The following is a 17,873-nucleotide window of genomic DNA, read 5'->3' as shown; positions in this document are numbered from 1 at the left end:
GAACATGTAAACATGTTCATGGAAATGATACATCTATGTACAGATATCATATACACATGCACACCTGTCTTGGAAATGCTCCCTGTCCAGGAGCACCCATGTCCTCATGTAAACATGCTCATGGAAATGATACATCTGTGTAGAGATATCATATACACATGCACACCTGTCTTGGAAAAATACACACCTGACTAGCATCTCCCGTATCTTTGTGTACACAAATGTGGGATGGTACAAACCTATCTGAGCACTCATGTACACATGAAAACCTGTCCTGTGAGAGTACACCCCAGTACTGTACTCCTACTCATCCCTGTCCTGGCAGCATACACACTAGTTTTGGGACACCAATAATCAAGCAGTCTTTTCTTTTTATGGATTCACTCTCTGTTTATATTCAATATACTGATCTCGAAGCCCATGGATCTTCCTTTTCTAACCATTTTTCTAGCAGTTCTTTTTTCCAGTTATACTGTTTGCTTCTAATTTATTCAACTAATGTATTCAATTATATTTCACACAGTACATGTTCTTCAGAAGATGAGAGGTGATAACTAATTCTTGATAAATTGAAAGGCTAAATATTGGTTAAAATTTTTATTTCTAAAACTATCTATGCTTGGTCATCATGTGGGCTCCCTAAAAATGGGAGTAGGAGCTATCTCTGACTCTGCTACCTGCTTTTGGATACTTTTCCCATAGGTGGGCTGCCTTGTCTGTCCTTAGTGGAAGAGGATGCATTTAGTCCTGCTGTGATTTGAGGGGCAGGGGGGTTGATACCCCTGAGGGCCTTCCCTTCTCTAAGAAGAGGGGGAACAAGGGGAGGAGGACATGAGGGTAGGACTGGAAGTAGTGGAAAGAGGGGGCTGGAATCAGCCTGTAAAGTGATACAATTAATTAATTAATTAATTAATTAATGTTAATGTAATTCGTTTAATTTTTAACAACAAACTTTGACTCTGAAATGTGAAGTTTTCTCAGTTGAGACCACCTGCCATTCAGATACGTTGAGTCTCAGGTTTTAGATTCATGGAGTAACAAAATGATATCTTGATTTATAAAAAACATCTGTTTATGGAACTTAAGTCATATTTTATCTTATAAATTAGCTGCTAATAAATATAAGAGTTATAATTTTTAGACATGTAAAATAATATCTCTCTATTTTCATTATTGTGAGGGAGATATATTCTAAGATTAATTCTTAATTTTGGGGTTTTTTTTAACATGGCATGTTTATAAGTTTCCTACAGCACACGACCTTACTTCATGTATTAATGAATATGCATTGAAATGAAACTAGATTATTTCAACAATGATCTGTTTAGTATAGTTCCAGAAAAGACCACATTAACAGATGTTATTCTTGAACAGTTGCAAAAATGACAAGACATATGTACCAGTCACATTCATCACAAAAAAACTTCACAAGAAATAATTCACTGTTTATCGTCTTTAAGCTGTATGTATAGCTGTGTGTAACAGAATATAAATTTCATGTACACATAATAGGGCTTAAAAAGTAGATTGCTATTCGTGACAAAAATGTATTGTGTTACTAAACTCTACATATAAACACTAACTGGATTGACACATCTATTGTTTAATAACTATCAATTTATTATTATCAGTGCCTGTATATTGATGTTGAAATTTACAATCAAACATAACTGAGTCATGCTGTGGTGTTGCTCTGAGCTGCACAGGCACCTCTGTACTTGATATTTCTTTCTCTTTTTGTGTTAATGTTTTTATTTTAAGGGTTTTCTTCAATTTTTATCTTTTGTAATTTATTCACATTACATCCCAATTTTTACCTCCGCTCTTCTATCCACCCATTCCCAACCTCCCTCCCTCCTTCTCCCTCTTCCCCTTCCGTAGTCCTCTGACAGGGTTGTCCTCCTCTCCGACCATCTGACCACAGCCTGTCATGTCCCCTTCCTCTGTGTGCCCACAAGGCCGCCCTATCAAGAGGCGGTTGAGTAACCCTCTTCCTTGAGCTGCTCCTGTTGACTCTCATCCCAAATTGGAACATATTTGGAACTGATAACTAGTTACCCTCTAGAATATCTATTGATTTTGTTGAACTATATCTACTCCTTACCTCTCTAGATACTTTCATTACAGTTTTATTTAACCCTGTTTTTTGCACACCCTGAGTTACTAGAATGTTTGGTTTCTGAGATGAAGTGTCCTTTAAAAACAACTAAGTTAGCCGAATCACACATTTAAGCCTTCAAGTCTATTTTTTTTTACTTTAAAATATGAATTCACACCAGTAATTTTATAAATCATAAACGTATCTCAGGATACCAGTCGCTTGTGAAATATAAATAAATATCACCATGAGGGGATTACTCTGTCTTGCTCATTTTTTAATTTTTCCAGTAGAAAAATAATCACTCAGCATTTAGGAAATCATCCTGAAAATACTCATAATTTTAGGCAAAGGAGGATAATTGCATAATCACTGCCATCATTTGATTTTGAGGTCACAACTATACCACACAACTATGAGTATTAAAGAAGATCTAGTGGTACAGATTCAGGAGTGTGATTGGCACACAGTAGTGTTTTAAGAAACAGTTGATAATTTCATGATGCTATCTCTGTTCAGGATGGACAGAGCAGGGGAGAAGTCAGTCTTCCCTGACTTCATTTTTCCTTGATTCTAACTGGTTCCTCAATCTGTGCTAAACTTCTGTCTTCCCCATGATACCAAATTTTATATCTTCTTTTCCCCAGGATTCATGATCCCATTAAAGTTTTAATTTCATTTTCTTATAGAACATTTCTCATAATCTCTTTTTTTCAGAGATTAGCTTTCCATTCATGCTCATAGTGGACTAAAATGCCATTCACATTTTCTGGCTTATTCTTCTACAAAAAAGGTATGTTGTTCTTGAATGGTGGATGGGTGTGATGTCATCTGCAAAATCACAACTCCCTTCAGGTAAGTGAGATAGTACCTGCTACTAAGGCCATCATAAATGTATTTGACAATATAAAACAATTGAAATCTGCTAATTACTTTTGAAAATGTAATGTTTAAGACAATTATATGATCGTTACATAATATTTTGGTTTTGTTTTACTTTTGTATTCTAGTATTGAACATAGGGTTGTGTCTATGCTAAATACCTGCTCTTAAGCTTTAGTGCTGTAAAGTGGTCCTGAGTCTCAGATTAAAGAATAATCAAATAGTCATCAATTATACTGAATTTTAATGAGTGTCCAGTGCTATGGCACTTTGCAAACACCCTTAAGCAAAAGTGTCTCCCTTGTTAATCTACTAGTCTCTTTTTTTTTTAAACCCTTTTTCATTTCTCATACATTGGTGGAGACAAACTCATGAATCATGTCTTTCCCAAAACAATTGGTAATCCAGTTGTGTATCGTGATGGTAGAAATTAGTTCATGATTACCTTGGTTCCTCTGTATTCTGGTTTCTACCTATACAGAAGTAATAGAAGACACAGAAAGAATTCTGTGTATGCTTATAAGCAGGAACTATTCCTAATCTATATTGAAAATGTAATACATTATTAATGCACACAGGAAGGATATTTGGTGTGTCCTGGAGATAAGACACTGATAATGTGATTGTAAATCCTATTAACTCTGATATTAACTATAATTTTGTTCCAATATGATTTGAGTCATTTCTTGATGTTGGGTGAAAGTTTAAACTAACAGAAAAAGGAAACTTATGGTGATGCTTTTGCTGGATTAAACTGCCTGGTGGCCTTATAAATTATAAACATGTAGAGAAAATGAGATTCTCTTCTGATTTTGTAATAAAAGTTGTATTAATGGGTTTAAATACTTATGAAATATTTCATTAATTGATACTATCTTTCCCATGTTGGGGGCTGTTAATATATTTGCATGTATACATAAAGATAATATATATAGAAAGCTCTCAATATATATTTAGCTAAAAATGAATATGGGTATTTCTCACCTTGGCTAAAATATTTTCTTTTGTGTTTTTGAAAGTTACCCTCATTTGTATTATGATTTTCAGTTAAAACAGTCTGTCACTAAGTCATATTAGTACATGAAAATAATATTTTTATTATGCTTACCTGTAGCAAGACTCACTTATATATAAAGCCCTGGGTTCAATTCCAAGAATAACAGAAAAATACTACTTGCTTAATGTTTCATTTTTATTGTAAAGATTTTTTGGAAGTGAAGGTGTCAACTATTTTCAGGCAATAGTAATAAAGGAGAGTGGACTACCTCAGTAGTGAATCAGGCAGAATTATTTATATTATGGTTGCCTTTTAATAGTTACCTGAGATAATTCAGTTAATGAATAATAATATTAATATTACATTATCATTATGAATTTATTATCATAAATTAATAATGATGACATTTATAAAAGTTAAAATATATGGATTTTTCATGAACTTTAAGTTGATTCCCAGACCACAGATTTTAAGAGGGAGTGCCCAGCATATGTAAAGTGCTGTGAGCAGTAGCTGGCTCAACTAAGAGATAGAACAGTTCATTTAATTTCATTAAATGAATTAACAATTCATTTTCCCAACAGTCCACTACCAGAACTGGCTCTGTGGTCACTAATCTCGTGCTCTGCAGATGTGTTTTCCATCTCAATGAGTTGACATAAATTCGTTCATGTTCAGATCAATATTTATTTGCTTTCAAGAGGAAATATAATATAAATAAACACTAAAAGACATGTCAGTGCTGATTTCAGCATTATTGAGCTAATGTGCATTTGAAGGTGAAATATTCAAGTTGAATAAAAGGGGCGTGGTCACAGTAGAACGGCTTCAACAGTCCATTAGGGAAAGGGATCATGGAGAAGGCTTGAAGAGCCTAAGGGAAAAGTCAGAACGCCTTCTCATTGGCAACAGAAGGAAAAAGGCAATTTTCCACAGTCTCTGTGACTAATTGAGGAAGACAGTAAAAATTGTAGTCATCAGTTTTATTGTATAATATTTATTCAATGTTGATTACTATTAAAAGCCAAAAACAGGCCTACTGAGTACTAGTAACAGTTACACTTTTTTTTTTGAAATAATTAAGACAACCTATATAAAGAAGTAGGCTTGTGTTCTGGAATGAAACTCTATTTGAATTATTCTCCAACTTTGTAACTCACTTTTATATAAGATAATATAATCATTTCAAAAGAGGGTTGTACAATAGTTATTATTCTGATTAGACCAATGTTTGCTCTGGAAAGTATGGTAGTTGCAATTGTTTTTTACTGTCTTCACCTAATTTTAACTTTTAAAACCACTTAAAACTTTAATAATAGAAGATTATGACTATTATTGATGAGTCACAGTAACTTGAAGCATGCTTTACATTTACTTTAGGTGTGTGTGTGTGTGCTTGTGTGTGTGTGTGTGTGTGTGTGTGTGTGTGTGTGTGTGTTGTGTGTGTGTGTGTGTTCACAACAGGAAGAGGCAAAAGTTGGTTCTCTCTTTTCACTGCATGTGTCTCAGGGAACAAATTCAGGTCATCAAGTTTGGTTTCACGAGCCTTTACCTATTGAGCAATTTTGCTGTCTCATTCAAGTGATAACTATTTTAATAGTGCTATGTGTATACTAGAAAACTATAATGCAAGCAAATACAATATTGAATCAGAGTGAGAATGCGCCCAGTATTGAAATGAATAATGGTGTGCAAATACAGTAAAAGTCAAACAAAGAAGTTGCAACAATATAAAAAATAATTGAATTTAGTACCTTCTTCCCTCCATAATATGTTAGCTACTGCAGCACGCCAAAAAAAAAAGAAAGAGAAGAGAAAAACAAATCAAAAAGTTAGTGATAGTCATAAATAACTAGCAACATGGTTAAATATCAGGGCAAAAAATGTGTGTGAGTGGTGAGGTGTACCTCAAAGTCTTCCACAGCTCAGCAAGAAGTAGATTTTGAAGCAGTCAGGTTTTTGGAACAATGATTTTGGAACAGACTAAGAACAGTTTTATATCCCTTAAAATAAGAGAATATTTAAGCTTTTTACTTACATATACAGAGAGCATATGTTGGTAGTTAGGAGTATCGTATTAGTTGACAGTGTAAGTTCACCAAAAAGTTATGAACTACACCTAATGAAGCAGAATTCTGTAAACAGTTTGTATTTAATTTTTGTAATGTGCATTCATTGTTTTAAATCAGACATAATGACAATATATGGAGAAATATGTTGCTGATTTCAGGACAAACTGCATGTTTGTAAAAAACATGTTTATTTAATACTAAATAAACAATTAAAATTTTAGGACAGAAGTACCAGAAAATGCCATTCATCTCTTTTATAATTATAAGCTAACAGTCTTCATAATTTTTGTGAAAAAACAATACAAATTTTAAAAGGTTTAAGTAACAGAAATTGCTTATATATCTAATAATTTCCAGAGTGTTTTGACACTTTCATTTTTCTAAAATCAAATCCATGCATGTGAAGCCAAAACTATTTATTTGTTTTCAGGTTTTTGTTTGTTTGTTTTATTGAGCCAGGATCTCACACTGTACCCCTGACTGCCTTGGAACTGGTCTGGTAGCCCAGGCTGGTCAGAAACTCTCAGTCTACATTCCTTGGATTCTTGTGTGCTGATATTACCAGGATGAGCCACCTTGTTCAGCTAACAAATCCATTCCATAAGAAATGGGAGTCATGTTTGTCAAACAGGGTAGTAATGAGGGAGGTAAAAAATAAAGAATGACAAATTCATATTTTTCTGGAAGAACTAGAGGACACTATAAAATGTTTTATCACACCTTAACACTAGAGTATATTCATGATTCCCTGTTATAAAAATGTGGAGTACATCAAATACTATGCTCGTTTTCTTAACATTATCATACTTGTTTTCAAGACTAGGACTGTATTTATGACACAGATAGAAAATGTTCAAATATTGCGGAATTTTAAAATGCACATGACAGTGATTAGAAGTGCAGTGCCCTGGCAGAGTACCCACTTAGCAACACAGCCTATCATTACCACAGTGTATATATTTTAAAAGTCACTTTGACTCTCATTACTTTAGTCAAATAACCAAGATCCCTCTCTTTCACTTCTTTCCATTATTCTTTCAATAGAGAAGAATTTTTCTGATCTATTCATGAATATGTGATACCGAAGAAAAATGTCCAGTGTGCTCACTCATTTACATTAGGATATCTAGTCTCCTCTTCATATATTCCATTTTGCTAAGTTCCAGCATATGGATTTCTACCATTTAAAAAGTACCATTTTTTGTTTCTCTCATTCATCAATCTAAATATGTTGCAGGGATTAGGTAGCAGCACAAAGCGATGTGGCTCTACAAACTTCTGTCGGTTGTGAAGATACGTGCACATGTAAGGTGTGTGCATGGTGGCTGTGACATCTACCCTTTTAGCTAATTCCATTAATACATATTCCTCCAAATAGTGTGGCTATTTTAACAACCTTTTATAACATTTATTTATTAAGATATAATTACCTCACCTTTCCCTTCACTTTTCCCTATCTAATCCTGTCCATATACCTGTTCTTACTCTCTTTCAATTTGATGGCCTCTTTTTATCATTGTTGTCACGTGCACATAGATATGCTCAGTCTACATAATGTAACTTGTGTATATGACAAGGAAGAAAGGCCATTTGGTATTGGATAGCTGATTGGTATGCTCTTCTCTACGGAACTGTTTCTGCTAAGGGATTTCCTATGTGTTCTCAGATGCTCCAGAAACTGTTCGGGGAAATCCTCATTGAGTTGCTTCAAATAGATGATCACTGCTATGTGGCTTTTTGCAGACAAATGTGAATAAAATATACTAAATTTGAACACTTAAATATAAATTATAGTGCATTAATATGCTTCAAAATTAGTGATCTGAAAATGTGTTTGCAAATAATATGAGCAAGCGTCATACTTACAGGACCAACTCATTAATCCTATAAGTGTGGTATTACTTAGTGATTTGTTTTTAATTTGATCAGATACTTATGTATTAAAATGGTTTTATTCAGTTGTAATATATGTGTTCACAATACATTCGTACACACATGCAAATTCTTTGTAAAAACTCTTTGTAAAATGTTTTAAATTTTTTATTTACATGTATCTTCTTGCGTGTTTTTTTATTTTTCTTATTTTTTTAATCAAAATCAAACCAGGGATTAGGGGATACCACAAAGTGATGGAGCTCTACAAACTTCTGTCATTTGTAAAAATATTTCTATTAATAGGTAAAGTGTGTTATGCACAACTCTAGCAATTGGAGTATTGCCTTCTGTCAGGATGAAAAGATAGTCTCCTTTAAACGTATCTTTTTATCAGGCACATGGAAGGCAGTGATCTTGGAATAGATGTGGTAGGCACCATGTAAAGGCAAGTGTGCCCAAAGGCCAAGTGGGAGCACCAAAAACTTTAGACCTGGAATTACAAATGGTTGTGCTCTGCCTGATGTGGGTGCTTGGAATTCAAGAGCAGCAGGTGGTTTTGATCTTCTGAGCCACAATTTCAGCACATATGAAGTTACATGGTGTAGCACTCGGGAGGCAGAGACAGGCAGATCACTGTGAGTTCAAGACCAGCCTGGTCTACAAAGTGAGTCCAGGGCAGCCAAGGCTACCCAGGGAAACCCAGCTTTGAAAAACAAAAAAGCAAGCAAACAAACAAACAAATACAAACTCTTACATCCAACATTATGTCTTCCTGAATCTACCATGAGATGCCCTCAAGTAGCATAGTTTTAGTAAATGTTTTGTTTTATTTTTAATATAGTTCCATTATATTACCTGTAGCTACTTTATCTGGAAAAAGACTTTAGATTAAATAACTTGCACTCCCATAATCTTATGCAATATTTAACTTACTTTGTAATATGACAAAAAATTATCAGTTCTAGACCCTTGGACAATAAGCTTTTCTTTTTTAATTTTATACAATTTCTTTGGACAGAAATTTTGGGTGATCAGTAGAAGTACATGGGTTAAAATCAACACTCCTCAATAATCAGAGTGAAATTTTTTGTCTGGATAATATTAATGGTTTATAGTTTTGTAGGTGCCCAACTCCATATTTCTTAATCTTTCTTTCTTTTTTGTTATACTTTTTTCATATCACATCCAGATTGATATCTCCTCACTTGTTTTTTTTCTTTTCTTCTTTTTTTACATACACATTTATATTATTATACATATATACAATAAACTACCTGCAGCAAGAAATGATCAGGAATCATATAAATGTTACATTCATAATGTTTTGGCTATTTGTATTTTTAAAATTATAGTCCTCACAGCTCAATACTTAGTTACTAAATAGCTTGAATATAAGAATACTTCAGAACATTATAAATATTTTCTATTGAAAATGAAAATTAACAGGACTGATACCAGGCATTGATATTTTTATATTTGTTATTAATTTTTAAAAATTTATTCACTTTATATCCTGATTGTAGCCCCCTCCTTTGTCACCTCCCGAACCCACCCTCCGTCAAACACTTTCCCTCCCTGCCCAAGCCTCAGAAATAGGAGCTTTCCTCACCTATATCTGACCTCAACCTATGAAGACTCATATGGACTGCCTGTGTCCTCTTCCTCTGTGGCCTAGAAGGCCGCTCTGCAAGGGCAAAGTGATCAACGTATTGGGGCCAGAGGCTGGAGAGATGGGCTCAGTTGTTAAAGACTATGCTAACAACCAAAAAAATTAATTTTTTTTTACTGATTTACTTTACTTTATATATTAGAGGGTTGTAATTTTCTTTAAAGCCATGGGCCTCATATTTATATGCTCTGTGAGGCAGTACATTTGTAAAGTTGGAATATTATTGCAAAAGCAACAATAGTAGGACAGCTAGTGACATAAGACTGTGCTGTAGTACAAAACAGCTGTTTCCCTTGTCTACTCCTGTGTAAACTGCCTTGGTTTTCCCTAAGCACTTCTGTTCCTTGGCTTTCTTCTTGTCTGAAAGCTTAGAGTTTTTAATGTCTGAAAGACATTTTTTTTTGGATAAAGTGCATTTGTATGAGCATAACACTTAAGCTAAATGTCTTATTGTCTGCTCTCTTTTTGAATTTAAGAAATTGACTTAACATTTGCATTACCAAGCAAATGTAAAAAGAAAAGCTTAAGATAAAATTTTAATGTATCTAAAAATGTGTATGGTTAGCATTATAGGACATTAAATTTCTCTGAATGTTCATATGGGAAATGAAATGAGATAATTTTACATGCTATTTTTAGGTTAGAAACTACATTGTCTACATCAAGTTCACTGCCTTCCACTTGCCTGATTAAAAGATACATTTAAAGGAAACTAATTTTTCTTTTCATCCTGAGTGTAGGCAAATTTCCAGTACCCAGAGTCCAAACCTGTGTCTTATAATAACAGCATCTATTGTGTCTATTGGAAGATGATCATAAACTGACCAGGAGGTGGCAGCCCCAGGTTTAAAGTGATGAGATAGGATAATTGAATTTTTGGGTTGAAGGGATTATAATAGGCATGTCAGTAGATGGAGAGTAAAGAAAAGAGACACCATAATATTGCATAGCAGATGGAGCTGTGCTGTATAACCTGGACTCTGGAAAATAATAGTCTATGTAAGCCAAAAAGAAATCTATGAGAAGGGGTAAGTAACTGACTGTCTAGTGTAGGCTTTCAGATACAGGATAGGAGTTCACCACTGACCACTGCATAATGTCAGCTTAGAGAATTCAGAAATTTTAAAGTAAGAAATAATTTATTTAAACAGGGCTAGTAGTAACTAGTAATTAATTGCATGTGAATAAATCCCAGATAAGGTGAGAGGGATGGCTTTGTAAAAGTATTGTATTGAAAACTACATGATACATAGTGTTACCTGAAAACAAACATACAAAATATGGAGGCTATATCATGGTTTCAAAATTGTCTAACCTACTGGTTTGAAAAAATAAACTGTGTGAAATAAGTATGTATAACCAAGTCCTGGCCAGCAGCTTTTTAATAGCAGTATGGAAACAATGTGGATGAATGGTGCCAATCCAGCATCCCATTAAAGCATTATGTGACATCAGTAAGACTGAGTGTGTCCTAGACAACATCATTCCATGTGCCACTGTAACCTAGACTGAAATGGGCTGTGGGGTCAGCTTCTAAACAGGCTCACTGGTAATGCTAGCATCTTGATGCTGGATTAATGCAAAGGCTTTCAATTATTCACTGTCCCTCCACCGCCGGCAATTCAGTGTCCTCTCATTTTGTCAGAGAGCTTCCTCTAAAATGAATTATCTAAAGGTCATAATGATCATATAGCCCGTCTCTAAAATTATTCTCCTATATCCAACCTACACAACTGAGACCTTCCCAGCCTCTGGGTTACAAGTGATTCCAAGCTTGGGCCTAGAAATATCAAAGACAGTAAGTGAATAAATGATTAGGAAGTCACCTTGAAGCTCAAATGCTTTAGTATAAGAAAACAAAATTTATGAATATGTATTAGCTAATACCCACAAATCCAGACTGCTAGCACCCAAGTTCCCCTAGACATGGAAATTGTGGGCTCACCATGGTCAGGAGGGATGGATGAGCTTTCATCACTCAACTAATTGCTAATGGCAAGCAATAAATAGTAACATTAAGAAACACATATTCATGGTTGACTATAGGTAGACTGGGAGTAATAATGTCATGTAACTTGCCTATGTACCCTGTCATCATGTGCCAGGAGCCAAGATTTCATTGTTTGCTCCTCTAGAAAATAAACCACAGTGCTAATACAACCAAAGAAGTAAAATAAGATGCTTATAAAATAGCTTAAATACTTGGCATATAATAGCTGTTCAGAAGAGACTATGAAGATAAGTGTATCACAGGAGAAAAAAAACTCAAGATGATCAAACAAATAAAAATATGTCAAAACTGAAGCACTGCAGAAATGTATGCTTTAGTCCAAAAATATGGCATCTCTACTTCTTATTAGCAGAGACATAAAAGTATTAGAGAAACAAAAATGAGTTGGATATGAATTACATATTGCTAATTAATAAATTAAGTGTTTCTCTAAAACTGATGCTTACACTATATAATTTGGTAAAATACCATTATTTATAATATTATTTACTACTGAACATTTATTTCAAGCTCCATACTGCTTAAACGTGTCTTTAGCTTAGTTACCTAACAATATAACTCCACATACATGTATAGTTATATAAAAACATAGCATCTAAACAATATCCATTCTTTAAAGGAAATGGACATCATACAAATAATTTATTAAGATTAATACAGATTGTTAGATATTTTGAACAGGAAGTATAAATTGTAATTTCAAAAACAATGAATTAAAAAGACTAATGCTTTGCCATTTTGGCAAACACAATTTACAAATTAGCAAATTGGCTTAACCTTACAGTTACAAAACAGGAGAGAGTAAAGGGGTACAAGGTCAACAAAGCATAAACAGGACAGTATCTGAAATAAGTTACAAATGTTCTTTCTAGAATCATTAACAGATACAACAAGGTAATAACAAAAATGCATTTGGCATCACACTATGTGACCCATTCATATGGACAAAAGCATGTCTTTTAAAAGAAAAAGCTGATTCTGAAGTAACCTTGATGAACTTCATTATAACATATTTTTGAAAAAATGTATTAGATGAACTGTGAGAGACAAATGAGACAGCATTCGCTTTATGAGCAATAAATAAGATAAAATTTTAAAGTGCTTAGCATACACACAATACATGGACAACTATACAAAAGAAACATTTGCATATGTATAGATACATTCATATTTTAAGCAAAATCATGTAGACAGAAACATCTTTGAAGACAAAGATACTTTGCTTATGACTGAAATATCAAGGAACTTGGGAAAAAATATGTCTTATTGTAATAACTGTTGATAAGCTCCTGAGAAGAAGACTTGCATGAAATGTACAAAGTCTAAGATTCCATTTTTACCACATAGAAACATTTAAATAGAATTATCTGGGGTTTCTATATAGTGCATATTGCATCCTTGGCACTTGGGAGACAGATGCAGGGGACATTAGAGACTTCTAAGGACAATCTTAGCTATTCAAAGTTATATGTCTCTAAAACTTGAGGACAGGAGGACAGCTTGAAAATACAGCTCTATGACAGAAGTCTTAAAAACATGCACAAATTCTCAGCTTTGTCATTAACACAAACTGGGTAGGGCTTTTCTCTTTGGACCATAGGTATACATAATGTCAGGGAAACATGAGCTTCAGCAGAACCAAAATATACTTGGTTAGATTCAAGCTAATAACAGGGAGAACAGCGTCTGCTGTAGAGCTCCGCAAACCACTACATTGGGTTTGTCTATGTAAAACCTTCTTGAAAAACTGCAGGAAAACCTAGCTCAAGTCAAGTCAAGGTCAGTCATGAAAATTTTAACACAAGGTATCCAAGGTCATGCTTAATCTGCATACATTAATAATCAAATTCCACATTAATTTTAGAGATGACCTTCTATGCATAAGAAATATTGATTTAAAAAAAGAAACATTGATATCTAAGACTGAGTAACATGGAGACAATGATGTCCCACAAATTTACACCAACAAATTAGAGGCTGTGGCTTAAATTATCTTTTTTCTTTCCCTTTGAAATATGAATGCTTCTACTAAGTTGGATCCTTACATCACATTCCTTCACTAGAGGATGAACGTTGGAAAAGGGCCAAGAGGATGTCCTGCCCTGTTCTGCAGTTCTCACTGAGGCTCTCCACTCCTTTGCCAACTATGCTCCCAAACAATAGCATCTGAACTAATAAGAAAACAATGCAATAAAGTTGCTTCATCTACTCTCGACACCACAGGGGGGGAAGAAAATAAGCGACACCCAGCAGTGACACTCCAGCAGTTGTCTTTACTAGGACAGACCACAAGGGAAAAGGGTAAAAGATGTGAACAGAGAAGAAACAGGAGCAAATATGCTCAGCCAGCCAGCCAGCACAGCAGCCTGGAGAGAAGCTTTAGGAAAAAGATCACTGGTGTCTTCGGCGGAGGTTTTCAGTGCAATCACCTGAAAGCATACAGACTCTAGAAATAACGTCTTGTCAGGCCTGGTGTACAAGATGTATAAAGAGTTTCCCCCAATGCCTATATTTCTCACAGTCATACTATCAGAAGGAAAATGATCACAATTTAATAAAATTATAATCTTATGTTCTTGAAATACATTTCAAATTTCAAGAAGACTGTATTGTGTAAATGTAAACCATAAAACAAGAGCTTAGTTACTTTGAACAGTAATAAAATATCTAAGATTTAAAGTAAAAAATTAAACAAATAGTTGTACCTTCTCTTCTAAATATGGGGCAAGTAATTTATTAAATACTTTACTTTAAAAGTTTTTGATAATAAGTGTAAAATAACTAAATTGCATTTTACTTTAAAAATCTTATATCCAGAATATAATTCTGATAATTGCATTCACGTAGTGGTCTCTAATCCTTTATTTTATGCTTTTCAGTAATGATAAATACAGCTGTGAAAAAACTTCTAATCTCTTTGCATATGCTGGATACTGCCAAGGGTTTCAGATCACCATGTCCACTAGATATTGATTTCTACAAAACCATCAATGACAATAACCTGTGTCTTAGTTAAATAAAAAAATATAAAATAGCATATACTTTCATGAAAATATAATGGAGGAAGCAAACAATTGGAATGAAGACAATGTTTTGACATTCAGTTGATGAGTTGGCCAACAACTTTTCATGAGCTTTTACACAAAACATTTTCAAGTGAGGTCTATAGCCAAAACTATTCCTGCACAAAGTTTGTCCAAGTTACACAGGCACAAGGAAGGTTGCAGGTAGCTAACCTCCTAGGCTTTGTCACAGCAGCCTCTTATGGCTTAGGAGTAGCTTTAAGTTCATGATGAACTAAGCAAATCCAAGAAGCCTGAGACATATTCAGTCCTTGTTTTTGTATGCTTATGCATTATGTAGGAAGGGCTCATGTAAAAATACTGATTTTCTTCTTAGAATCCTAAGTAAGATAATAAAAAAAATTGTAGAATATTTTTTAAATTACATGATGGTCAAATAATCTTTAGAAGATGGGCATAAGATAAGCTAATTGTGTACTATAAATCCATATTATTTAATTACAACAGAAAAGCATAATGAGTTTCTAATACATAGGTTCACAGAGATTAAACAGAAAACACACACTCTCTTACTATGATGGAGATTAAAATTTGGCTAACTCCTACTCAGAAGAAAAAAAGACATACACAACGAATGCTATGTATTAAAAATAAACTCCAGCATAACCGAACAAATGAAATTTTGCTTATTTTGATAAATCTTAGGAAAAAGTCATAGTAATAAATATGTATAAAAATGTTCACATTTGCAGAATAGAGCATTCATGCTTTCCATAATGTGAATGCTCCTATCCTGCTGTATTAGTCTATAATAACCAATTTTATAAATTGCAGGTTATTATTTTGTAATAATATCACAGTGAAGTCAGAAATTTAAGCTAATGCAGAATGGGCTTCATCTTTTCTTAGGTCTCTAAACCAATGAGGAGATTGCTGACCTCATTTCAACCATTTTCTGTTTCATTGAGTTATCACACTTGGCTTATGTGTCTATAATGCTATCATATTATACATTGGTTTATTATAAACACAACCTGGACTAAATTTGAGCTTTTTGAAAGTCAAGAAATGATTTATTCAGTATTGACTAAACATCAACAACATGTTTGTTGTAACAGGTAAAAACACAAATAAACAAAATTTACTGCATTCTGTGGATACCTTATTCCCCTTAAAATAAGAGTTCTTAATGAGAAACTGAAAATTGTGAGTATCTGTTTTTCAGCTACCAGTAAATAAAGGAATGGTGAAGTCTGAAATTTAACAATTCAGATCATTTGCATGGTTTATCAGCATTTATATGTCATAAATTATCCAGGCATAACTTTAGGCAGTAGCAGAAAGATCATGGGTTGAGATCATATTTACCTCACAGTGAGATTCAGACCCTACTCCCCTTCTGCCATAAACTTTACATTAATCAAGTTATAGATGCTGTAAAGAGTTTATGTAAATGAAATCAACTTGTTTGTAATGAAATTTTGAGAAGGAAATCCAAAGGGGTTTATAAAATTATAGCAACAAAAGAAATCAGAATAGATCATTTTCTTCCTTCATAGCGCCTAAATGCAGGCCAATCCCATGATTCTGATGTGTGTCTGCCTTCTGGATGTGAGGTGTATGCAAAATCAAGCCCAGAAGTTTATGCCAATGCTATTTGCAAAGGGTGAAATAAGGAGAGTGGTGGCAACAGTTTGGACCTACTCTTGCCTTCCAGGACCAATGAAATTTTGTTCAGCATTTCAACTTTTCTTATTCTTGTAGAAGTGAAATGGTACTGCCTTTTGGATTTAGGGCAGATTTCCTTAAGGGGTATTCAAATGCAATTTGAATAAGTGCATTGGAGAGCTGGGCTTTCCTGTCTGTGAAATGTCTTCTTAAAGCTACAGGTACATTTGCACTTTGGTTGTGTGTCCTTATGTACTATGTGTATATTTATTTAGCATAATACTTTTGCATGCATTACTTGTCTTACTGTATCCCTCCAATTATTTTAGGGATTAGAATTTCTTTTTAGACACAGTAGCACACACTTTCAGTCTCTTTACTGCTCAAGTCAAGGGAAGAGAGTCACATGCATATAAGGAGTGGAGGCCAGTCTGCCCAACATCAACTCTATTGATGAGACAAATACACATATAATAAAAGCAATAACATATTGTTTATATACGCACAGTGATTTATCTGATGTTTCATTTTTTATTATGGAAGATAACACTGAAATTACATTGTAATATTAATATTAACATAATCACAATTAGTAAATAAATAGCTATACTATGCACCTATGCATATACACAGACTATATTTTTTATGTGACGATGATATATTAATAAAATTGCAATGTACATTTTTTTCCAAAGTATAATCTCAATCATGTGAATTCAAACTCTTTCCACTGGAACAGGTTAGAGATGGAAACCTAAATTTTTCCTTCATTCTTTGCAGATTCACTTTTCAAATTGGTAAGAATGAGAATAAATAGACTCATTACAGAGATGGTGATGAAAACGGAGAAGGGCCATTCTACTAGGGATGTAATTGAAGCATGAATTAGGTGTCTGTTGTGACATTTAGTGTTTAAAACTTCGCATATCATGCACACATCAAAACATACCTGTAGTTGTAAAATAAGGATGCAGAGTAACCATCCTGCCTGGCACAGTCCCCACGGTCCATCCTTTCCAGACTCAGAGTCAAGGATGGATAATCTGTGTTCTCCACATTCACAGAGACTTCTACCCAACACAGTCCCTGCTGAATAAGTCATAGGCTAAAGTGATGTACAGCCTGAGATTTATGCACATGATTAATAAAAGTGCATTCCATAGGTTGACATTTCAAAACTCAAGGCAAGTGTCTCATTCTGACCTCTCATCTCAATCTCTGTATTTCAAAGCACATCCTTTGTATACTTACATTATGCCTTAATGATTTCTTTTTCAGAGACCTCTTAGAAAGTTATGAAACACTCATGATTGTAACTTTTTACATGTAAGCACACAGTTATGTAGCAAGCGTTCACTAAGCTTATTTCAGGTTTTGGAATTATAAAATCTCAAAAAGAATACCTCCATATCTCAATACCATCACTAAAAATTTCATGGATTTTAGAATACTATTTAAGAAAAGTAAATTATATCTATGGTTTTTACTACATATATATATATTAATAAACAAAAATATATCTGTGATATCTTCTAAGTATCATTTTTGTCAATTTTGTTCTATATCTTTTGAATTTTT

The 17,873-nt window shown here is 33.8% G+C and overlaps 1 protein-coding gene across 2 annotated transcripts in view; it reads right to left on the bottom strand.

The window, feature by feature from the left end:
- Window positions 1-17,873, bottom strand: part of FSTL5 (follistatin like 5) — a 580,413-nt gene that overhangs the window by 89,202 nt on the left and 473,338 nt on the right. Inside the window, exon 11 of one of the 2 annotated variants that reach the window (XM_084768539.1) lies at window positions 5,732-5,758. The exons of the other annotated variant lie outside the window; for it this stretch is intronic. Coding sequence (XP_084624665.1) covers window positions 5,732-5,758 — 27 coding nt within the window. The remainder of the gene's footprint in view (window positions 1-5,731; window positions 5,759-17,873) is intronic. 2 annotated transcript variants of the gene reach the window in all.

This window comes from Acomys minous, assembly GCF_964271855.1.
Source record: "Acomys minous genome assembly, chromosome: 19".
NCBI lineage: Eukaryota > Metazoa > Chordata > Mammalia > Rodentia > Muridae > Acomys > Acomys minous.
The sequence above is the reverse complement of the archived record's forward strand: the minus strand, read 5'-3'. Positions and strand labels throughout refer to the sequence as shown.